General features: G+C 41.6%; 2 protein-coding genes and 1 long non-coding RNA gene across 9 annotated transcripts in view; 1 reads left to right on the top strand and 2 right to left on the bottom strand.

Annotated features, from left to right (window-relative positions):
• The window catches only part of DPY19L3 (dpy-19 like C-mannosyltransferase 3), a 67,495-nt gene extending 63,551 nt beyond the window's left edge, over positions 1-3,944 (bottom strand). For 4 of the 6 annotated variants that reach the window (XM_012775186.3, XM_075992968.1, XM_075992967.1 and 1 more), the window contains exons 1-2: positions 3,478-3,944; positions 1,035-1,174 (exon numbers count right to left, since the gene is read on the bottom strand). In XM_012775186.3, coding sequence (XP_012630640.2) covers positions 1,035-1,174; positions 3,478-3,944 — 607 coding nt within the window. Of the gene's footprint in view, positions 1-1,034; positions 1,175-2,773; positions 3,035-3,200; positions 3,416-3,477 lie in introns of those variants that run through there. The other 2 variants (XM_012775188.3, XM_012775189.3) reach the window with 2 other exon arrangements.
• An 8-nt stretch (positions 3,945-3,952) lies between these two features.
• On the top strand, positions 3,953-23,734 carry LOC105876994 (uncharacterized). The gene is made up of 5 exons (XR_001156682.3): positions 3,953-4,024; positions 12,528-12,678; positions 13,238-13,314; positions 19,958-20,052; positions 23,415-23,734. It is a non-coding gene; the product is annotated as an uncharacterized LOC105876994 (long non-coding RNA).
• Positions 19,256-23,979, bottom strand: part of ZNF507 (zinc finger protein 507) — a 28,132-nt gene continuing 23,408 nt past the window's right edge. For both annotated transcript variants that reach the window (XM_012775184.3, XM_020283458.2), the window contains 2 exons: positions 19,907-20,041; positions 19,256-19,790 (listed from right to left, as the gene is read on the bottom strand). In XM_012775184.3, the coding sequence (XP_012630638.2) occupies positions 19,424-19,790; positions 19,907-20,041 (502 nt within the window). In that variant the 3' untranslated portion in view covers positions 19,256-19,423. The remainder of the gene's footprint in view (positions 19,791-19,906; positions 20,042-23,979) is intronic.

Here is a 23,979-nt window from a genome sequence, read left to right as displayed (position 1 = left end):
TGATACAAATTGATATGGCTGCAAATGTAAATTTTGTCAATACCCAAAATGGTTGATATGCATGAAATTTTTCATGCTGACTTTTAAAATCCTGACCATACTTATTACAAAAGCAACTCAGGAAGCAAGAAGCTAGTAATTAACGCCATTTGATGTATCATTAAATAAGTCCTGAGAATTATATAAATAATTTACCAAGTTCTGATCACTCCCCCAGACCCATGAAAAAAAAAAAAAAAAAAAAAAGCAAAGGAGAAAAATTTCAGAAATTTGACTGAAACTAAAGAATAAAAAACATCTTGATCTACCTTTCAATACTTAATGAGAGGCCGGGCGTTGTGGCTCACGCCTGTAATCCTAGCTCTTGGGAGGCCGAGGCGGGCGGATTGCTCAAGGTCAGGAGTTCAAAACCAGCCTGAGCAAGAGCGAGACCCCGTCTCTACTATAAATCGAAAGAAATTAATTGGCCAACTGATATATATATATAAAATTAGCCGGGCATGGTGGTGCATGCCTGTAGTCCCAGCTACTCGGGAGGCTGAGGCAGAAGGATCACTCGAGCCCAGGAGTTTGAGGTTGCTGTGAGCTAGGCTGACGCCACGGCACTCACTCTAGCCTGGACAACAAAGCGAGACTCTGTCTCAAAAAAAAAAAAAATACTTAATGAGAAACTTGCTCAAGGTAAGACTGCCTAGTGTGAAAAGCATACAAAAACCAGAAAATGTAGAGAGAGACTAAAATCTGAATGGTGGGGAAAAGCATTATTCTACAGAGTCAAAAGATCAAACTGGCATAACCATAAGCAAATGAACAGGCAGCTGACATAGGGTCCTAATCAATATCTTTCATCTTTTATTTAATTCTAACTGTAAAACCAAAACAGTCAAACTGCAATCAGAATATCAGGGCACTAGATATACCAGATACTAGAACAAGTTTCCTCAAGTGTTTTGTCTCACCAAACTTTTACCCTATTAGAGAGTGATATTTTGTAATAACACACAGAAATAAAAGCAACCCAAAATGCCACCTACCAGATGGCAATTTATTTTCCAACTTCACATTTTCTTCTTGTGCTGGAAAATCCTCAGAAACGTCTGTGGTTTTTATTTCTTTTCTTTGCCGGATGGACATCATGATGTCAGGCTTACATGCATCGTTCTTCCAAGCACTCCTACAAACAACACAGAAGTAAACGGCCCATCCACACGTGCCAGCACTCTCTCCCCAGCACAGTCTGTGCTCACCTGGGCTTAAGTGACTTGACTTGTCCGGTTTCCCCTGTTAGCATGTCCCCCCCTGCCCCATTTTCCCATCCATATCTTAACCAGCTTTCAAAGCTACACTCAAGACACAATATGAATATTTATTTAACTCAATCATTTTTATGAAGTGCCTGTTCAGGAGTGAGGAACGTAGGCGAGCAACACAGGCCGCTGCCCTTCTCCCAGGACGCCTCCTTTCTTAGGATGCTCCGGCTACTCTGGTCTTTTCCCTCCCTGAGCTGTTATCGTGCAATCTGTCAAATAATTATGCAGTTTTATATTATTTTCTACAGTTCCACAGGCAGTCGTAGGCCTTCTTTATCGTTCACAGAACCCACCACGTGGGAGATACTCAATAGTAAATTTGCTAACAATCAGATTTCATAGAACTGAAATATGGTTTCGTCTCAGGTATCTGAATTTCAGTACCAGTGTTCTTTAAAACAATTCACACTGGAAGCTTCAGGAATGTGCCTGGGTCGTGATGACAGTGAGGGTGTGCCAATCAGGGCAGCTGCCATCCCAGGGAGCAATAGTGGGAGTAACCGCAGGGAGCAGGAGCCTGGTTTGGAAGCAGCAAGTGGGAGGCGGGGGAGTGATGGCAGTGAGTAAGCGGGTTCCAGTCCCCGGGAACATCCTGCTTCACTCCTCTGAATAAGGAACACCGTTTTACTATTTATTAAATATGACCAGTTAGCCTGTCGTGACTGTTTCCACCACTTATTAATTCCTAGTAATCTAAGGTAAACAACTTGCTGTATGGGAACAGAACAGACCCACACAACACATTTAATCATTCATACAAAAGAAGTGAGAAAACCAGGGTTTTGTCTTCGAGCACTGGAAATGGAGAAGCTGGAGCAGAGAGGAAGAAACGGGGTGTTCAGCAAAGTCGCACAGTCAGAGATGGCCTCAACCCGCAAAGTGACCTAATCCTAGAGTCACGCCCTGAGGGGGGAGGGGAGTAGTTTTAAAAATGCCCCCAATCCATACATCCTAACATGTTAAGGCAGAAAGCCAACACACTGAAGTGTCAACTACGTGCCAGGCACTGCGACAGTTGTAAGAACTATGGAACAAAAGTTCTACACCAGATGGAAAAGAATGCCATCTTAAACGCTCGGAAAGGAACAATTCTTTATAAGTTCTGTCCTGCGCATACCCCAGGCGCTGCGGGGCCGGTTCCGTCTACCTGCGCACGACATCTCAGGCACCTGTCGTCCCCCCACCAACCCCCCCCGCACCTGTCGTCCCACCCTTCCCCACCACGCACCTGGCATCTCCCCAGCACCTTGCGTCCCCACTTACCTGCGCACCACATCCCCAGCACCTGGTGTCCCCACTCACCTGCGCACCGCAACTCCCAGCACCTGGCGTCCCCACTTACCGGCGCGCCACATCCCCGGCACCTGGCGTCACCGCTTACTTGCGCATCACACCCCCGGGCACCTGGTGTCCCAGCTTACCTGCGCACCACACCCCCCCGGGCACCTGGCGTCCCCGCTTACCTGCGCACCACACCCCCCGGCACCTGGCGTCCCCATCACACAGCCACCGGAGCAGGCGGCGGCCGGACACGTGCTGCCCTCGCTCCACCTCACCCACGACCGCGAGTGGCCGCGAGGGGGGAGCCCGGCCCTGCCGCTGCCCGCGCGGCCGCCTGAGGAGAAGTCGCTCGGCAAACTTCCCCGCGCCGGCCGGCCCGCGACCCGCATTCCGGGGCCGGCGTCCGCGCTCCGCCCCCCTCAGGGACGCCCCGAGCGCCGCGGCCGCGCCCCCCGACTGCGCCACGCGGCGGGGCGGGACGGCCAGGGGCTCTCGCCCGTCGCCGCGGCTCGGCAGCCACAGCGCCCGCCCGCCCCGCGGGACCCTTGAGGGCCGGCCGCGGAAGCCCGGCGCCCACGCGTGCCCGCGGCCCGACCCGTCGCCACAGACCTGCGGCCTCAGCCGTCCTCACGCGCGGTCCGGGCGGGGCGGGGCCGCACGACGGGCCGCAGCGCGCCGCGAGGGAGGGAGGCCGGAGCTTTGCGCACCGCCCTGGAAATGCGGGGCTGGGGGCGTCCGCAGCCCTGGGGAAGGGGCGCGCCAGGGAGGCCGGGACGCCGCGGCCGTACCCATAGGGCGCGGGAGCCGTCCGTCAACGCGAGCCCCGCCCCCTCCCGCGGCGCCCCGCCCCGTCTCGTGCGGCGCTGGCCGGAAGGAAGGGGCGTACTTCCGCTTTCTGCGTCCCGGTCGCTCCGGGGTCTGAGAGGCCGGCTGCTGTGCTGCTTCCGCGGCCCGCGTAACGCCGCTGCCTGCGGTCCTGGGCCGGAGCGAGGAAGGCGGCTCGAGGAGGGCCCGGCTGCCCCCAGGACAGGGCGGCCCAAGTCCGACGGCCGCGAGCAGGGGCCCCCGGAACAGCCCCGGGCGCTCGAGAGCGGTGGGCCTGGGCCGGCAGAGCGGGCTGTTCTTTCCAAAATGCTTCTTCCGGTCGTTCCCCTCATGTGCCCCTGGGCTGAGTGTTGCGAAAGGCTCGGTAAGGGCGGGCGTGAGGAACGGAAACAGGCCCCTTGGACTCGTTCCAGCGTCCGCGCTGCGTGGCCTGGCGCCGGTCACCTCCCCCCAGCGTCCCGTTGCCATGGATCCGTGCTCGGAAGTCACTAACTGCCAGCGAGAGTACGCACGGGGATACTTCCGCATCTCCGGGGACTCTTGTGTTCTCAGTCTCGTAGGTTACTCCGTCTCCAGGCTAAATTGGCAGCCTTATCTTTTGAGGGCAGGTACTGTGCTTTCTGTCTAGATAGCTTTCTTGATCACACCTTGCAAAACAGTAGGTGAAATGTTTTGCTTGTCAGCACATACTCAAACTACGTGTTAATTGATGGTTGCTAAAGGAATGGCCCTCTGGGACCTCCACCTGTGACAAGGCGGCTTGTTATTTGTCCAGTTGCAACACTAAATTACTCCATTCTAGCGAGCCCTTCCTTAGTCACCCCTGCTGGACATTTTTCTCCTGTGTGTGTCCGTTGCTGTTAACAAGCACAACAGTCTGTGCAAATGGATAAAAATAAATGTCAGCTGTTTTTTTTTTTTTTTGTTGACGTCTTCTCTCATAATGGACTTCAGGGCAGGGGCTGAATACTTACAGTCTTTCTCCTTCACGTTAATACGGATAATGCGTATAAGCCCTTGCCCCCACTTCTGAGCATAGGAGCAAGAGAGGGACCATAAAAGGATTGAGCTCTGGTAATGGACTGGTGCTGTACAGGAATTCTTGGTTGCAGCATGTTTGGAAGCCCGATGGCTTTTTCTCTGCTGAGCTGTGCAACTCCAAATGTGGTGTGGGGATCTGTAGTATCACTATCACCATTACCTGGGAGATTGTTAGAAATGCCAATCATCAGGTCCTACCCCAGGCCCACTGAATCAGAATCTGGAGGGGCATGGGCCTCCTAATCTGTTAGATTGTGTGCTCAGTGAAGTTTGAGAACCACAGCAGGACCTTGGTACTCAGAACTGTGGTATGTGGACTAGCAGCTTGGGCATAACCTGGGATTCGTAGAAATGCAGGGTGTCAGGCTGTCCCCAAGATCGTATTAAGAAGATCTTAATAATGATCCCCTGGTGACTTGTGTGTACATTACACTTTGAGAAGCATTGCACTCATTAATCATCACATCCTTCCTGTAGAAGTATCTTGCCTTGGGACTGAGGGTGAGAGCTCTCCTGCTCTGTTGGCTTTCTTCCTATTTGGTGTACGATGCTCATTTCTAAATTGCTTTACTGAGTTGTATGAACATGCTCCATCATTCCTGCCTCCTGTGACAACAGACTCTGGGTGTTTCTTCTGTCTACCTTCCTGGCATTCCTTTTTAAGTCTATTGCAGCTCCCCTTCCTCTTACAAATCAGTGATTTCTCTGGCCCATGGCTGCAGTTTCCACTGATAATCTGATAACCAATAAGCTTTTATGTCCAGGCATCTGCTGATTTCCGGGTCTCATATGTCCACTGCCTGCTGGACATACCCATATATTCAAGCACCTCAAACTCAACATGTTAAACTTTTTCTAATACCCAAACCTCTTCCTTCCACTTTACCTAATTGCTCGAATCAAAACCCTGTGAGCCAGCCTCAATTCCTCCCTATTGTTTAATCCATATATCCAATCAGACATTGAGACCTGTTGCGTTCGTCTCCTAAATTATCTCAGAACTTGCCCACTTTTCTCCATAGGCGTTGCAGTTTCTCATCAGGATTCCTTTTTTTTGAGACAGAGTCTCACTTTGTTGCCCAGGCTAGAGTGAGTGCTGTGCTCACAGCAACCTCAAACTCCTGGGCTCAAGCTATCCTTCTGCCTCAGCCTCCCGAGTAGCTGGGACTATAGGCATGCACCACCATGCCCGGCTAATTTTATCTATATATATTAGTTGGCCAATTAATTTCTTTCTATTTATAGCAGAGACGGGTCTCGCTCTTGCTCAGGCTGGTTTTGAACTCCTGACCTCGAACAATCCACCCGCCTTGGCCTCCCAGAGTGCTAGGATTATAGGCATGAGCCACTCCTTCAATAACCTGACTTCCTTACCTCCATTCCTGTTCTCTGTCCTTGTTCCTTCCATCCATCCTTTGTGCAATAACCAGAGTGATCTTACTAAAATATAAGTCCATCTGTGGCTTAGGACTTTATTATAAAAATTAAGCCCCTTAACACAGCTTGCAAAGACTGCCACGAATCAGGCTCTGTTAACCTCTTCATCTTTACTGCCCGTTCACATAAACGTCTTTCGAAGTTTTGTCCCAAGGTTTATAAAAAGTGATTCTTCTTTCATTCTCTTCACCTGACTAGCTACTGTTTAGCCTTTAGCTGTATAGCTTGAATGATCCTTGCTGCCAGGTACTCATACCCTGGTTTCACTGAATGGTGGCTCTTCTGTGTGATTGACAGGTGCTGTGGCAGTGACAGTGTGGGACTTCTGAGGAGGCTAAGTTGCAAAAGACATCCCATTTTCAGCCTTAGCCTCTCTTGGATGGCTCATTTAGGGGGATGCCAGCCACCATGCTGGGGGGACACTCAGCCTGTGGAGGTGGCCACACGGGCAGCAACTGTCCCCTGGCCAACAGCCCAATAACCAGTATAATAATCCCCCATATGGATGTGCTATAATTTATTCCCATCTAATTGGACATTTAGGTTGTTTCTGGTTTTATGCTATTAACAAGCAACACTGTAAGAACATACTTATATTTATGTAATTCTTGAAGGTCTATTTCTAGAAATAGAATTGCTAGAACTCACCTTCTTAATTGTGATAAACATTGGCAAACTACATTCCAAGAAGGTTAAAAGTCGTATCGCGTTTTACTTCCACTAGCCGGTATTAATGGTAGTACTTATTTCTCCTTGCCCTTGCCAACAATGGATGTTTTTAATCTTTGCCAATCTCAGGTGACAAATATGATATATCATTATCTTATATGTATTTCTTTATTAGTGCGGTGGAGACGATTATATCAGGGGTTATTGGCTGTTTATATTTCATTTTCTAATTTGTCTTTTTGTGTTCTTTGGCCAGTTCATCTATTTAATCTTGATAAGAAGGGCTTATTTATGGATTATGGGTATTAATCTTTTCGTCATGTATATTGCAGATATTTTCTCATTGTGTATCTGGCCTGATGTCTTTTGCTATGTAGGTATTTTTTCCATTTTTATATTGTCAAATCCATCATCTTTCCTTTATAACTTCTGGGTTTTCTATCATGCTTAGAAAAACCTTCCCCATCTTAAGATTGTAATTTTTTTATACCTTCTTCTAGTGTTTTAAAAATATGGTATGAGAGAGATCTGATGTAATATTTTTTTAATCAGATAGTCAATTATTTCACCATCATCCTTACCCTACTGATTTGAACTACCTGTACCACATTACTAAATTCCTATATGTATATATGGCTTATTTATAAGTTCACTATTATGTTTCAGTGGTTAAACGAAAGAACTAGTCTTGAAACAGTTCCACATATTTCTAATTACTGTTTCTTTACAGAATGCTTTGACACTTGGGACAGCAACTGACCATTATGCTTCTTTTAAACACACATCTTAGCAATATTTTTTCATATTTATTTGCTCAGATAACTTTTATAATCATTTACCAGGTTCCAGAATAGAATCCATGGAGATTTTTACTGAAATTGTATAAAATGTGTAGAAATGTTTGGGAAAGGGAGATCTTTACAATGCTGAGTATTCCCTTACACGAACAGGTATTCAATTAAGGACAGTTTGGCCCACTACATATATTTTTCCAACAGTACTTTGATCCAACTTATTATTTCTCCACCTTGTTCATGAGGTTTGACTTTTCAAGTGTCTTGACAAAAGTCAGAGCAGCGATCTCCAAACTTTTATCAGACAAAAATTTTTGTCTTCTGTCACTCTCTCTATATGCATATAGACAAATATTTAACTAACTACAAATGGAAATCCTAGTATTTTCTGCCTGTATCCCACTGGATTGCTTTATACGCTCCTTGTGCATGCCTCATGTCAGAGAGCCTGCTTTGGCACACTTGCTTCTTAGGGAGGCCATGCTGAGTCCTAGGGATCAGCTTCCTTAGTTAGTGCTCATAGATCATTCCAGAATTGCACAGGAATTGACATTACGCTGGGTTCCCTTCTCCCTCCTTTAAAATATCTGCCAGTAAATGTTTTCTTCCCAGAAGAGGCTTCAGAAAAGGCATCATGAAATAATCTATTTTTTTCTCTTCCTTTGATCAACTTTGTTTTAACTTGATTTGTAGTGGTTTAAAATAGTGAAATTTATAGGCAGATTAGCATAAGTGCACAATTATCCAAAGATTCTATCAAATGAAGTCAAAGTTAGCAGAGTATTTAAACATGATCACTTCTGCTTCGTTTTCTTCCTTAACACCTGCTACTCTTCTTACCTCTACTTGTCTGCACTTTTTTTTTTCATTTCCATGGTTACCACCTACACTTTTTTTCATTTCCATGGTGAGAATAACCGTTGTAATTGTGTATTTTTTGAATGAGGACATGAATAGGTAAGCTATTCAGTTAACGCAGACGATGCTTATCGCATAAGCTTTTTGCCAAACGTGACAATTCCTCAGATGTTAGCTGTTGTGGTCCAAGAATCAGTGGCATTGGCTGGTCCCTCCACTTTGCTTCCTTGGACTTCTCTAATGTCATTCCCCGCAAAACAGGCATATGCACAGGTGTCTAAAAATCCCAGAAGCAGATTTTTCCTACTAACATATGCCAAGGCGTCTATTTGTCAGGCTTGAGACTCTGGTTTTTCTGTAGGAAGAAGTAGGACTTTCAGTCAGAAATGGATGTGTTTCTAACACTCTCAGATTCAGGTATTTCATCATGCCCGAAATTATGGATAATCTAGCGCTGGGCTGCATTTTCGCTAACACTTACCAGGTGCTCGCCGCAAAACTTCCTGAGTCAACTCGTGGATAGTGATGAGGTGGCCTGGATGACTCCTTATGCATAAGAGTTCACAGGTGTGACTGCAACTCTCCAGGCCCGAAAGCTGCTAAGACTCGAACTCTCCCAACAGCTGTGCGGAGACTGTGCCGAGTGGAGTCTGTACTTTAAATCAGTGATTCCCCACATGATGTAGGTAACAAATTCAGCCTCCTCTTAGAGGTTTTTTTTTTTTTTTGTTGTTGTTTTTGAGACAGAGTCTCACTTTGTTGCCCAGGCTAGAGTGAGTGCCATGGCGTCAGCCTAGCTCACAGCAACCTCAAACTCCTGGGCTCAAGCAATCCTGCTGCCTCAGCCTCCCGAGTAGCTGGGACTACAGGCATGCACAAACATGCCTGGCTAATTTCATACGTATATATTAGTTGGCCAGTTAATTTCTATTTATAGTAGAGATGGGGTGGGGGTGGGGGTCTTGCTGTTGCTCAGGCTGGTTTTGAACTCCTGACCTCGAGCAATCCGCCCACCTCGGCCTTCCAGAGTGCTAAGATTACAGGTGTGAGCCACTGTACCCAGCCCTCTTAGAGGGTTTTTTAATCACAATCTCTTGATGACATTTTTGAATTTTCAGCTAAAATACCAGGAAATGAACTTAGAAGTAGCTTTCCCTCCCCACAGCGATCTCCAAGTGGTTCATTTATTAATATATATATTTTTTCAACCCCTTAGTCAATTTTCAAAAATTTTTGTAGAGATGGGATTTCACTACGTTGCCCAGGCTGGACTTTAACTCCTGGCCTCAAGTGATCCTTCTGCCTTGGCCTCCCCAGATTTTATATTTTTATCACAATATACTTTGCTTAACGATAGCCATCAAATATAGCGAATAGTTTAAGGACACTTGGTATATTGTCTTCAGCCAATTTTCAACTCTGTGACCCTAGAAATTTCAATCTCTTCAGAACTTTCCTATATGGTTATTCATTTCCCAGTAGCCACAATTTGGTCACATGATCTCATATACCTACAGGGGAGGCTGGGAAATACAGTCTAGTGGGGAAGCTAGCTGTGTGCCCAAAATGCTCCCATGACGGGAATGACAGGCAGTGTCTGCCACAACCCATGTGAAAAATTTTCCTTTGAAGGTTAAGGTTGAATGTGTATTGTCTCATGCTTACTGTCAGTCCTGTTTCTTTGATGATCATAAGCACTGTAAGCATAACAACATAAGAATTATTGCATAAAGAAGGTAGTTGTGCCGAGCGTGGTGGCTCCCGCCTGTGATCCTAGCACTCTGGGAGGCCTAGGCAGGAGGATTGCTTGAACTCAGGAGTTCGAGACCAGCCTGAGCAAGAGACCCCTTCCTTCTCTACTAAAAAAATAGAAGGAAATGAGCTGGCCAACTAAAAATATATAGAAAAAATCAGCCGGGCATGGTGGCACATGCCTGTAGTCCCAGCTACTCGGGAGGCTGAGGCAATAGGATCACTTGAGCCCAGGAGTTTGAGGTTGCTGCGAGCTAGACTGACACCATGCCACTCTAGCCCAGGCAACAGAATGAGACTCCATCGCAAAAAAAAAAAGCTAGTTGTAACCATTGAGGCTAATCAAGTAAAAAACCCAAAAAGCAGCTAGTGTGTGAGAGGACCATAGGGGACGAAGCAGAACCATAATGATTCTTTAGTGTCAGGAAAGAGTCTGACATCAAGCTGAGCTACCTGATTATCTGATCAGCTACTAGATCTGGGTCCCCGAGTTGGTAAGTTTTCCCCATGGAAAACATAGATTTCTTTTTTTTTTTTTTTTTAACTGGAAATTGAATTTTATTGGATAGGTTTTACCAGAAGGGCTCTCTCACAGGGACATTTAGAAACTCAATTAGTAGATGTTTGTTAAGTGTTTGAGTAAATCAGCTGAAGGGTGTTATGTAAATGCAAATTACTGTGTAGGCAAGATTTGTTGTCTTGAATTTCAAAACCCCCGAGGGTATTTGATACAAAGGTATGGGTGCATATAGAATTCAATCTTGGCACTTCTATTCACACCAGACCAGTGTTACGTTTCACGGTTTTGTTTTGCTTTAGATGTTGTATCTCACTCCCATAACACATTCTTTGAGACAAGAGTCTTCCCCAGGCTAGAGTGCCCTGGCGTCAGCTGACAGCAACATCAAACAACTGGGCTCAAGAGATCCTCCTGCCTCAGCCTCCCTAGTAGCTGGGACTACAGGCGCACGCACCACCGCGCCAGCTGGTTTTTCCTATTTTTAGTAGAGACGGGGGTCTCACTCTTGTTCAGGCTGGTCTCCAACTCCTGACCTCAAGTGATCCTCCGGGCCTCGTCCTCCCAGAGTGCTAGGATTACAGGCGTGAGCCCCCCACATCCGGCCCCATGTTCTTTTTTTGTTTTGTAAGGTATTAACACAGCTGCAAATGTGGCTACTCAGCTCTCATTCCACTGAATCTTGGAAGGGTAATTTATATCACGGGATTATAGCTAAACAGAAGTGCTGAGTTGGTTTTATTTTTGTCACTTTGCCATCTTCCTGCCAGATCACAAGGCTTCAGTAGAACTAGGAAGGCTATACCCCAAGCCTCCAGGACATGAGCGGACATGAAGAGGCTGGCCCCCCGACTGGCCTGTGGGTGCACTTCAGAAGTGTGAATGCTGGAGATGAAATGTCCTTGTGAGACGGGGTTAGAAGCGTGACTTTAACTTGGACAGTCTGTGACAGGCCATTCTGCACCTTCTCCAAGAACTTGTACTTTCCCCTACTGGTCAGGTGCATGGCACTCACCACCATATTACAGCAGTTGGCTCGTTATACTGAGTGCAGTACGGGCCTATCTCCTAGGACCTAAGTTTTGCCAGTGCAGCCAGCTCTTAATCTTTACTTAGGGGAAAGGACCATTTCCACATTTTTCTTGCATCCAACATAGCAGGTGAAAATAATTCCTTAATGGCGGTTGATAGCTTTGAAGGAAGAATTATACACCAATAACTTCATGATCTTAATAATGATGTTAACAGGGTAATGCTATAACACTTTCTCCTGAACTGCTATCTTTTTAGATGTAACATGAATCGTGTACAACATTCCAGGCGAATAAACCTGATAAGCCAGGTTTGGCTTTTGTGGTGTATTTTAAGGATATAGGACTTTTTGTTTTGAGCGTCCTTCCTCGTAACACAAATTGGTACGGTTCTACCGTTCCTTTCCAAGGTTGTAACTAACAGCTTTGATACCGTGATTTACCAGGGCAGCAGTTTAATCCCCCCCCCACCCCGTTAATGCTCAAACTGTTAACAGTGGCCACTTTTTGATCCCGTATGCGGCCATGCCTTTTGTATATAGGTCACTAATCTTTGTAACAACCCTAAAAGGTAAGCATTACTATCTGTTTTACTGATAAACTGAGGTTCAAAAAAGGTAGAAAGCCTTACTCAAGGTCACATGGCTTGCTGAGTTAGGAATGGGACCAAGCACTGCCCTGAACCGTCAGAACTTGACTAAGGCATTTCATAGACAATCTCATTTAATCCATGTAACTACACAGGGTAGGTATTCTATTGTTAATTTTACATGGAAAATCATAGAGGAAAGAACTGAACTCCTAGGTTAAAAAGGGGAAAACCAAACTGCCTTTTCCAAGTTGGATGAGGTTGACCATACACACCTATATGCAGCTCTTGACTTCCTCCCCCCCTTGTCCCGAGGGGACGTGGTGACTGCTTTCCCACCAGGAAGATCTATGTTCTCCCCCCACCTGCTGTTTAATAGTGATTTTTAAAAACTCATACGATGCACTGGAGCCTTTTTATCAGCATTTGCAGGCTGAGCACAGGGTTGCGAAGCACCTCTACTTTCACCTGTTCGTGGTGCTCTGCAGGGACGCCGGTATCTGCATCTCAGAGAGGCACCACCTCGCCCACTGTGCTCCCCTGCTCCACTCGGGGAAGGGCTGAGAAGATGAAGGTAACCTTGAAACCACTGGTCTCCTACATTTAATTATTTCAGCATAACTATTTTTTGTGCAGTGCTAGCTACGGAGGAGCAGAAATAAATACAGCTTAAGATTCGAACCACATCCTGCTGTACTTTTTCTCATAAGCCTGAAATAGGATTTTCTGACACCTTTTGTGGTTGGCAATACTGAATTTAAATAGGACTGCGGATATAAACAAAAAGAGCAAGATGTGGACTGATGTTCCTATTTCAGTAGAATGCAGCCACATTATTTCTGAAATATGGATACTAAAATTAATGAAATGACAAAGTAGAAAAAAAAATTTGGAGATGTGCACTGTAGTGAGAATAAGCCTTTAAATAACACTAGTAGGTGCTAATAAAAGACCTGAAATATGAACACGTTTTATTTTGTTGAAAGTTCTCTTCAGGTCACAATCTTCCATTGTGTAGACATTTAAGATAACATACTTTATTACTAATTTAAAAAACATGCTTGATTACTGATTAATCCATAGCAAGAACATGGATGATTATAAATATTCTTTTTATTTTTCCTTTAACAAAGAACAAAGCTGAGAAATAAGAAAGATGAAATAGTTGGATATGAGCTCATGGCCAAGGATTCATTATCTTCTGATTTGTGTAAGTACAAATTCCATCTACCTAATATGTAGAGTTCTTTTTAAAATAAATGCCCCATTTACCCCAGTATTACCAGAGAAGTACCTGTCTTACACGCAATTTTGCAGACTGTTAACAGAACGGCACTTTTACTATCTGGATTAACACAACTTGTGTAAATTTGTTTGAGTTAGGGAGCAAAAAGATACCAACATCTGATGATTTTGTTATATGGCACTAAGAATTTACATTAAATGCCTAAAGATTATCAAACTTTGGAATTCAAAAGAAAAACCTACCACCTGTATAATCTACTTTTGTAAGGCAGACAGTGATTATGCATTATTGGGAAAAAAAAATCAGTAAAGAAACCAAAGCTGTATAGTCTTACAGACACTTCATAGTTCAAAAAAAACTATGCACAGTGTATTTATTAATGTACCACCGAAAGAACGAGGCATTTAGTCCCCTAACACAGTAATGCAAACTGGGTTTTGCTGCACACGTGAAGACTCTGAAAATGGTTTCAGCATCTTACACACATTTGAATTCTGAGCTACACACCAAAACACACTACCTAAGCAAGCCTATCGTATGGCACCAATTAAAAACAGAAAGTTCTCTAAGAATTTATAGGGCCAAAAACGTTCTCATTTTACATCTTTGCTGATTGATTTGGAAGAAATCTATGTCGAGGAGTTCTGACTTTTTCTGAGCTCTGCCAGTTTAATCAACAGCTCTACACCAAAGCCAACCTCAGCCTCCTCCCAGCCCTTCCACTTGGCTTTAGAGCCACACATGCTATTCATGAGAAAGAGGTGTGTCTGAGACTGTTTTCTTTGTATCCTGGACTGTCCAAGTCAGTTGTCACCACAGTTGAGTGGATTAGTTGCTGTGGTTACCTTGCACCGTGGTTACCTATGCATGTGGTGTGACATCATCCGCAGTAGTCACAGCACCGAAAGTGTGGAGCAGGGAGGACTGACACTGATACTGTTAGGGCAGTCAGGAGGAAAATGATACTTTTCGTGGTGGCATTTTAATTTATTATTTAATTTGTGTCGTTATTTTAAACAAACTGTTTGGTTTCAAATATCAGAGATGACGAAACAGTGAGTTAAATTATAGTCATAAAATACAGATAAGAGCTGTAGAAGATCAGGTAAGTCTATTAAAATTACAGAGGAAGACACAATATAATTTAGTTATAAAACACTGCTATAAAAAGCTTTCTTTATAAAAAGTTTTTTTTTCTTTCTGATAGCTTTAAAGCACAGATTATACTGTTCTATGAATACTTGAGAGGTCAGCAAGCTTTTCCAATCAAAGAGTTAGTAAATAATTTGGGCGTTTTGAGCCATATAGTCTCTATCATATCACCCACTACTGCTGTTGTACCACAAAAATAGAAATACATGATACATAAATGGGTGTGGCTGTGTTCCAATAAAACTTTATTTACAAAAACAGGTGGCAGGCTGGATTTGAAGTGAGGCCCCTAGTTTGCCAATCTCTCTTCTATACCAGCCCTGTCCAAAAGAAATAAAATGTAAGCCACATATGTGACTTAAAATTTTCTAGAAGCTACATTAAAAAAGAATCAAGTGAAATTAATTTTAATAATATATTTTATTTAACCCAGTATATCCAAAATATCATTTCAACATGTAATCAATATAAAAAACTATTAATAAGATACTTTACATTTCTTTTTGTACTAAGTCTTTGCAACTGTTACGTACATTTAGAGCACATTAGCCGTATTTTAAAGTGCCTGCCACTAGCCACATGTGGCTAGTGGCTACCAAATTGGACCACCTATTCCAGACCTTCCATGCTAGGGTTTCTACTACTAATTTGGAGTTTAGCGACACAGTTTGAGATTCAGTTCTTGAAAGACAGGAGATATGATGATGTTTCCCTGGGGAGCACAGGACAAGAGATTATAGTTATTGGGAAGAGATATTGGCCTCAGTCACTTTAAACTGGGGTGGCTCAGGATTCTAGGGAACAAACTGATAACCAGATAAATGATACAGTCAGCTGATGTCAGCTTCATTTGCCAATGCAGAAAATCTGCTGTCAGAAGACATTTGACACAGGCCACAAAATGATCAAGGTGTGAACACATTATTGTAATCTTTGGCCTTCACTAAACAATGCTAATCGTCATTAGCAGAAATAGTCTTTAGCACTTTGACTGCATCAGAACTGAAAGCATATAAGCGTGTGATTTGGAAGACAAAATGAAGAACTGTGTAGCAAGGAGAAAAAAAATCTTCAAAATTAGACTGAATTTTTAAAATGATTCAAAGAGCTAAATTCTTTTTCAATTCTCTTTGTGTAACACAGTTATATGGTAGTCAGCAATAGTTTAACAAGTTACCAAAGAGTAATCATAAGCCTTGGTTTAACCCTTGGGAAGTTTTTAATGATTTAAATACAACTTCCTAAGTGATAAAGTCAACATTCCTAAGATAAGAATGGATATATAGCTTGTTAATAAAACTTAGAGGCAAGTTTTTTTAACAAAAAATTTATTACCAAAATACAATATTAAAGTCAATACATGACAAACTCCTGTAAAGCAAAATAAATTATTCTAACATTGTACAATATTTCCAAAGGTAGTTAAAGAAGCGCTATAGACCTTGCTTCACCGTTATGAACAGATAAACTGTTCTACCATGAACACAATCCTAGAGTTTCAGCTTTAAGGCATGCAGCTCAATGTGCAGGATAATTTTACAAAATGCAAATCATCCTATTTTAATAAGATACAGTGTCAGAATTAACTGTAGTCTTTACATGTCAGTGTTCCAGAAATTTTTATACTTTGGCTATAGAAGCAATGCCATAGTGTTACACAATACTTATTTCTTAAAAAAATACATGTATTCATGTCCATGAATATCAAACTCAAATTTCTATTAAATATATTTTATCGAATATTACTTAGAGCACCTTGCTGTACAATAAAAAAGATTAAATAAGTGTCTATGAAAACTAAAAATATAATAAGTCTCAATAGTCTGAGAAGCCTGCTTGTCTTTGTCAAGGCAAGTACACTGCGGGAAGATACAATGTAAACATGGACGCCCACCATCAAATGCTTTGTGAGAACAAACAGAGAAAAATAATTACAAAGCCACCAACAGCTACCTTGAGTAGGATGAAATATCTGTAACAAAGCTTCAGTCAGTATCACTACATTGCACTGCCTGGCCACAGAACTCCATCCACACATGAAATGGAATATTAGCATGGTATTTTTGGAACATGGAGGACACCGATCATATTCTAGGCTATCAGAGAAAGGGAGAAAATGATAAGAGCTCTGAAAAGTATTATTTATAATGATCAGAATGCATCATCTTCCCCCTTCCCACCTTTGCCATATCCAGCAAGTTTCCTTTAAGAACTATTCTCACTATCAAATCTTAGAATTTTAAGAGTTCAGAGCAGAAAACAAATACAATAAGCTTTGTATGACAAAAGGTCTGTACCAATAAATAAAACGTTTATTCCTATAAAGGGAATTCCTACTTCTTAATAGCTATTTCTTCTAAAATTATAACTGCATATTTGATCTTAATTACAACTTTTGGAAAACTCAGTTGTTCTTGGTAGAGACATTGTTAGCTGAAAGCTTGCCACAAAACGATAGTGCAGAGGTGTAGAACATCCCTTGCCGTATGCTTCCTCCGACAGGCCGTGGAAAGCTTCTAAGGACAATCTAAGGACAGGATCAGATGAAAGTACAGGCTCTGAACTTTTGGATTAATTTTTCCCCATAAGTTGGGGAAATTTTAAATCCATGATTCCAAATGGAAAATTTAAGAAACAATCAATGGAAGTGGTTTAAGGAATTGAAGACAGGTAATTTAAAAACTCACACTGTTGAAATTTTGGGGATTTTTTTTGGTTATTAATATCTTCCAAATATTACATAAAATCAAAAGCCAAGGAAAATTTATAGAACAAAAATCTAAGGTTGTTAATTTTCAGGACAGATTTTTATAAAGGAACACTGAGTCACAGTTACCAGCAATGAAAAAAACTGACTTCTGAGTGGCAACAATGAGTGATGACAGTGAAACTATTTAAAATATTTTATTTGAATTTGAAATATAAATATTTCAATTCTGAAAATAGGAGAAAATGAATATAAATCCACATTCGGTGGATTTGGGGGATATAATTTAGTATCTATAAATTCATTTTATCTTTTTAAAAAATGGCATATCATGGGCATTTATTGAAACCTTAAAATCTGTACCCCCATAATATGCCGAAAAAAAAAAATGACATATCAGAAATGGATTAACTTTCATAAATAAATTAAAGCTAACTAAATAAAAAAGCTGTAAAATTACCATCAATTATGTTTGTTTAAATATCATCATCAAATGAGATTAAAAAAAAACATAAATCAGACAGTGTTTCAAAATGCCTGGCCCCACTTAAGCAGTTCCTAATGGTAATAATTTTAAAAATATTAATTCATTTAATTCACGCTGAGACTTTGGGAAGAGAATTCCTTCCTAAAACATGCCTACACAGTATCCCATTCAAACAGTATCCCATTCGAAAACTTTGGATGTTTATCAGAGTCACAGCCTCAATTCTAGCTGTTAGAAACCAATATTCAGAACATTCAGATATTCAGAAATAGCACCGTGAAGATGGCGGACCAAATAGTGCACTGGCCTTTTGACTTGTAGGCATAATTTACTTTAACAAAACAATGCATAAGTGATCAGAACCACAAAACCAAAAACACAATTTTCTTCACTCTTTGAAATAATTATGATGCAAAATGTATAAGTAATGAGGCGATCACATCTATTTGGTGGCAAGTTTTAATGCAAAAGCACTTTTAGTTGGTTTGCCCTATGTGCTGTCGCACTCTAACAAAATGCAATTTCCTAGATAGCAGTCCTACACGCTCGCCAAATGCTGTTATTAAGATTTTTATAGACAACCTGAATTTTTACTATATTTCAGTCACATTTGGTTATTTCTCTTCTGCTAAACATAACTACATTTAAAAACACCAGGAAGGAAAATCTCTATAGCAGTACTCTTTTTAAAGAGATTCTGAGTTTCACCCCTCATCCCCCCAAGTGATTTTTGGGGATAGTTCAAACTATTTTCAAGGCCTGATGACCAAATGCAAATTTTCATGCTTTGCTGTTTTGATGACACTCTCACATAATGAGCACAGTCTCACTTAGCAGAGAGGCTTAGAAGGCCCATGTCACGATGGGGAAAGTGTGCCATGTCCTGACACGCACTCTGAAAAGAACCTCTGAGAAGTGCATCGAGCTCAACTAGTTACCATTTCTATGAACGTGAGATTTGGTTTGAGTCTGATGGGAATTCACCCATTTCCTCCTTTGAGCACAAGAAATTCACTGTAAATTTAAGACAATAATTTACTTCTTAAATGCCTATTTACAGTCCAGATTTGAATTTAGAGAGGTCTTTCTTCTTTTCTTTTCAAAGGAGTAAAGGAAACATATCTTAGATTGAGTGTATCATTAATTCCTATCGATTTAGGGATGTAAGTTCAAAGCCCTCTAATTACCTGTTTCCTTGTTGACTATGTTGGTGACACCAAAACCAAAACCAAACCCAACAAACCATAAAAACAAGAGCTGCCTCCCGTCTCTCACCAGAGGCCTGTCATTCTAGAGCTGGCATGTCAAAATGAGAAGAAAACTAAGCTCTGCTTAAGACTGTGACACTTTTATAACAAGTTTTGGAATAGATCCTGAAAAGCCCTTTCTTAAGTCTTTTGCTTGCATTTCTACATTATAATAAGCTTTAATTAATAAATACACTCAACACAAAGGAGAGGTGACGGAGAGTTAATACAGGATTACATCTTTGCTTCCTCCTCAACCCACTTCCCCTCACTCAGAACATTTAAATATCATTAATGCTTATCCACTTGGAATTCCTTTTATTAGATTACAAGTTTGGTTCCAAAGTCATACCTGTCGTTTCTCAAACATCACACCAACTATTTCTTCTGTGTCTACTAAATTATTTCACAGCGCAAAGGTGAAACTCTGGTTTAAGGAAATTCTCTTCTAATGTTTCCCATCTTCGAGTAATTCTTCCATTAATTTGTGTTTAGCGTTGTGTTGTGGTCCTTGTTTAGGATGATGTTTACAATTTCACCCTCATGCTCTTTCATGTGCTCCAAGAGATTTTCTTTACTGGTTGATTCAAAACCACAGATACAACAGCAGAAGAGTAAAACGCAATACTCCATGCCAGCAGGGGCCAGACTGGAGATTTTTTCTAAACTATATGAGGTATTATTTGTAGAGCTCAGTTTCTCATTCTCATTGGGACCTACACCTTCAATGGGAGCCTGGGAAATCAGTTCTGAAGATGACACCAAATTTTCTGAACTTCCAGTGATGGGATCAGCTTTCTCTTCACTGCTGTTTAATAAAGTCTTTCCAGGCGATTTCCCCAGAACTCTTCAAAACAAAACAAAACACACCAAACTCTCAGTGCGATATAATGTAGGACTAGTGGATTTAATCCTAGCTTTAATTTATATATAGCGATAAAGGGAGGGGGTAGGATCAAATACCTGCCACTCTGTGAAATTGCATCGTTAATAGCCTTGTTTACTTGTTCGTAGTTATAATTTTGGTCACTCGCATGCTTCCACATATGAGACTTCAAAGAAGGAGGATGGCTGCATACATACCCACACAAAGAGCATCTGAAGGACAGGTAGGCAAGAGTAAAATCAGAACGGTCCTATAGTAACATTTAAAATATTATAATGATTCTATAACAGTTATTAAATTTCTTCTTCTGAAGCCTTATTAGACATATTTCACTGAATCCAAAATGTCACTGACTCTAAGGGGCATATTCGTTTCAGAGAGGTCCTAGAATGGATGTCCTAGAATCAGTCAATGAAAGGAAGTATTTTATATTACAAAGAATTTGTAAGAATCAAGACAAACATGGCATTTTAGCTATTACAATATTTGGGAAGATTTCTAATACAGTAATATAAAAAATCTTTAAATGATTTAACCACACACACAAAGAAAAACTTACAAAATAAATACTTTATATCACTCTATTTCTTAAGAAAGCAAAAAGGAATTAATTAATGCAATTCTAAAAGCTGATAATCATCTTTGTATAAGAATTTTAGGCACCAAAAGCTCTTGATAAAATCACTGAAAACATAGTCCACAAACTATTTTGTACAGCACAATATGCTCATTGTTTTAGTGGATGCTTATTTTAGGAATACAAATAGTTCAATATTAGGAAATTTATTATTATATGATTCACCACTGAGAGGATCAGAAGAGTCATATTTTCATTGTTGCTGAGATATTCTAAAAAATTCAATATCCATTAAAAAACGTATGAAAATCATTAAAGAAAGACACATTTATAAATAAAAGTATAGTGAATCTGTATCATCCAGTGTCAATAACTATCGGAATTTTGCCAATCTTGTTTCATGTCTTTTCCCAACTTAAATCTCCCTGATATTTTTTGAAATGTCTTTTTAAACTCAGGATCCAAGCAAGATCTATGTATTGTATTTGGTTAGTCTCTTTTATTTATTTTTATTTTTATTTTTTTTATTTTTTTTAGCCAAACACGATCAGGTGATGGTTAGTCTCTTTTAAACATGCATTTGTAAGGTGAAGATCCCAGGCCACCTGCCCTTTAGGCTTTCTGATAGTAAGCGCTGCACTGATGACTTTCGGATGATGTGGTTCGTCATGTCCCTAGCTCCCTCACATTCCTTATGACTGGCAGTGAGACCTAGAAAAGGGAGTCTCGACCTCAGCACTCGACATTTTAGACTAGATAATTATTTATTGCAGGGGCTGCTTTGGGCGTTTCAGGTTGTCTAGCAGCATCCTTGGCCTCTACCCACTAAGTGCTAGTAGCAGCCTCTCTCCCAGTTGTGACAAACAATAATATCTTCAGACACTGCCAGATGTCCTGGGGCTGGGGGAACACCTCTGGTTGAGAATCACTAATGTAGAGGCTTCATTAGATTCAAGGTCAGATTTTTAAAAATTCTTCTTATGCAAAAAAATTAATTAAGAAAAGATAGGCCGGGCGAGGTGGCTCATGCCTGTAATTCTAGCACTCTGGGAGGCCGAGGCGGGTGGATCACTCGAGATCAGGAGTTCAAAACCAGCCTGAGCAAGAGTGAGACCTCCATCTCTACTATAAATAGAAAAAAATTAATTGGCCAACTAATATATATAGGAAAAAAACTAGCCGGGCATGGTGGTGCATGCCTGTAGTCCCAGCTACTTGGGAGGCTGAGGCAGGAGGATCGCTTGGGCCCAGGAGTTTGAGGTTGCTGTGAGCTAGGCTGACACCACGGCACTCACTCTAGCCTGGGCAACAAAGCAAGACTCTGTCTCAAAAAAAAAAAGAAAAGATAAAAAATATGTCTTCTAAGAAATGCAAAAATCAATAAATAATAAAAAAATTCTTCTTCTTTTTAAAAAAAAAACAACAACAAAAATATGCTCCATGGGTACAGCTATGTATTTCCTACCGCCACACTCAGAAGGCACTTAGATCAGGCTGATGACAACTAAACCCAATATACTAAACAAAACATACAATCTTTTTTTTTTTTTAGTAGCTTCCCCCTTCTCTTCCACACCAATATATATCCTTAATAAAACGTATCTACAAAATACAGCAGATACGTAATTCTTCAATGTGAAAGCTTAAGGAAACACTAGAAGCATTTCTATTAAGCCCAAGAACAAAATAAGAATGTTTACTATCCCTATTATTTAGTGTTATGGAGGTACTAGTCAGTACAATTAGACAAGAGAAAGAAATAAAAGGTATAAATATAAAGGAAAGAGTGAGAAATTATTTGCAGATTATATAGTTATATGAGTTGACAATCCAAAAGGAAGGGATGGGTATATACAACCACAACGAGTGAGATGTGCAACGTTTGGGGGATGGACACGCTTGAAGCTATTACTTGAGGGGGGAGGGGGCATGGGCAATATATGTAACCTTAACACTTGTACCCCCATAATATGCTAAAAAAATTAAATAAATAATAAAAAAAAAGAAAAGCAAAAACTGTTTGAGGGCATAAAGCTAACATTCCACACAGATCAACAACTTTACTAAATAAAAACAACAATATTAAAATGCTAGGAAGAAGGAAAAAAACAATTTACAATAGCAATGGGAAAAAATAATACACAGGAATAAGCCTATGAGTGTCTGTGTGTGGACAGCCCTCACTCTGCATGGTTCTGATACGCATGAATTTGTTACCATGGCTTAGTTAAATGTCACCAGTCACCCAACGGCACGGTTCAAATTTTAGTTTCTCACTGGCATAGGTGTGCTAACCATGAGTAATCACAGAGCACACACTTCACTGGCAGCTCTTTAGTCCACTATGTCAACAGAGAGGCACCGTGACCAGTGACCAGTGACGTCACTCCTTTCAAAGTCTGTCTGTGATGGGTCCTTGTGCTTCCATTCAGTTCACTCACAGGCAGCAAGGCAGGTAGTTGTGCTATCTCCTTGTCTCCCAGGGATAAGCCCACATGACATTTTATAAAAATGGATAATCTAAAGAGGATAACTGGCCAAAAAAAAAAAAAGAAGTGTAGCAAAAAACCAAAAAGTGATACTGCTGGAGCACATTTAGACACAAATGTAAACAAGTTACAGAACAAACAGCTGACCACAGGAAAGCTCATACTGTTGCCATTGAAGAGACTCTGTATGGGAAGCCAGGGGATCTTGGTGAAGGTGAATCTAATGACACAGATGAGGCATACAATTCCCAAAGGGAGTCATGCTGGCAAAAAATTCCACATTAAAGGAACTTTCGGAAATATTTCATGATACCGAAAGGGCAAAGGATAAAATATCGAATGCTGACCCATGCTTAGAATGGACAGTCTGCCAAGGCATCCAAAGATGCTCACTCCACATCATAAGGGACACGATGAGAATAAGGCAGGCACTGTTCAAAATACTCTTGACAAGTTTCTTGCAAAGAGATAAAAAACAAAACACTTTAACTGTCAAAGTTTCTATGTTTTTAATTACAGTGTGCTACGATCTGAATATATGTTGGCGCCCCTCCAAATTCATATGTTGAGACCTAACTCCCAAGATGATGGTACTGAGAGGTGGGACCTTTGGAAGGTGACTAGGTTTTGAGGGTGGAACCCCTGTGAACGAAACTGTGCCCTCATAAAAGAGGACTGAGGGAGTGCCCCCGCCACTGGGTGAGGAGGCTGCAAGAGGACACCATCTGTGAAGCAGAGAGCAAACAAACTCTCACCAGACACCAGGTCAGCTGGTACCTTGATCCTGGACTCCTAGTCTCCAGAACTGTGAGCAATAAATCTACATTGTTTATAAATTACCTAGTCTAATGTATTTTGTTGTGGCAGCCTGAATAGACTAAGACACAGCGCTATGGTGTGGATATGGTTTATCACCATCAAAACTCAGTCTGAAATTTGATCCCCAGTGTTGGGAGGTAGGGCCCAGTGGGAAGTATCTGGCTTGGTGCTGCACTCACGGTAATGGGTTCTTGCTCTTCTGAGACTGGACTGGTTCTCATGGGCGTGGATCACTTCCCGAGAGAGTGGGTTGTTATAAAGCCAG

This window comes from Microcebus murinus, chromosome 16, assembly GCF_040939455.1.
Source record: "Microcebus murinus isolate Inina chromosome 16, M.murinus_Inina_mat1.0, whole genome shotgun sequence".
NCBI lineage: Eukaryota > Metazoa > Chordata > Mammalia > Primates > Cheirogaleidae > Microcebus > Microcebus murinus.
Note: the sequence above shows the minus strand (reverse complement) of the source record. Positions and strands in the feature narration are given on the sequence as shown.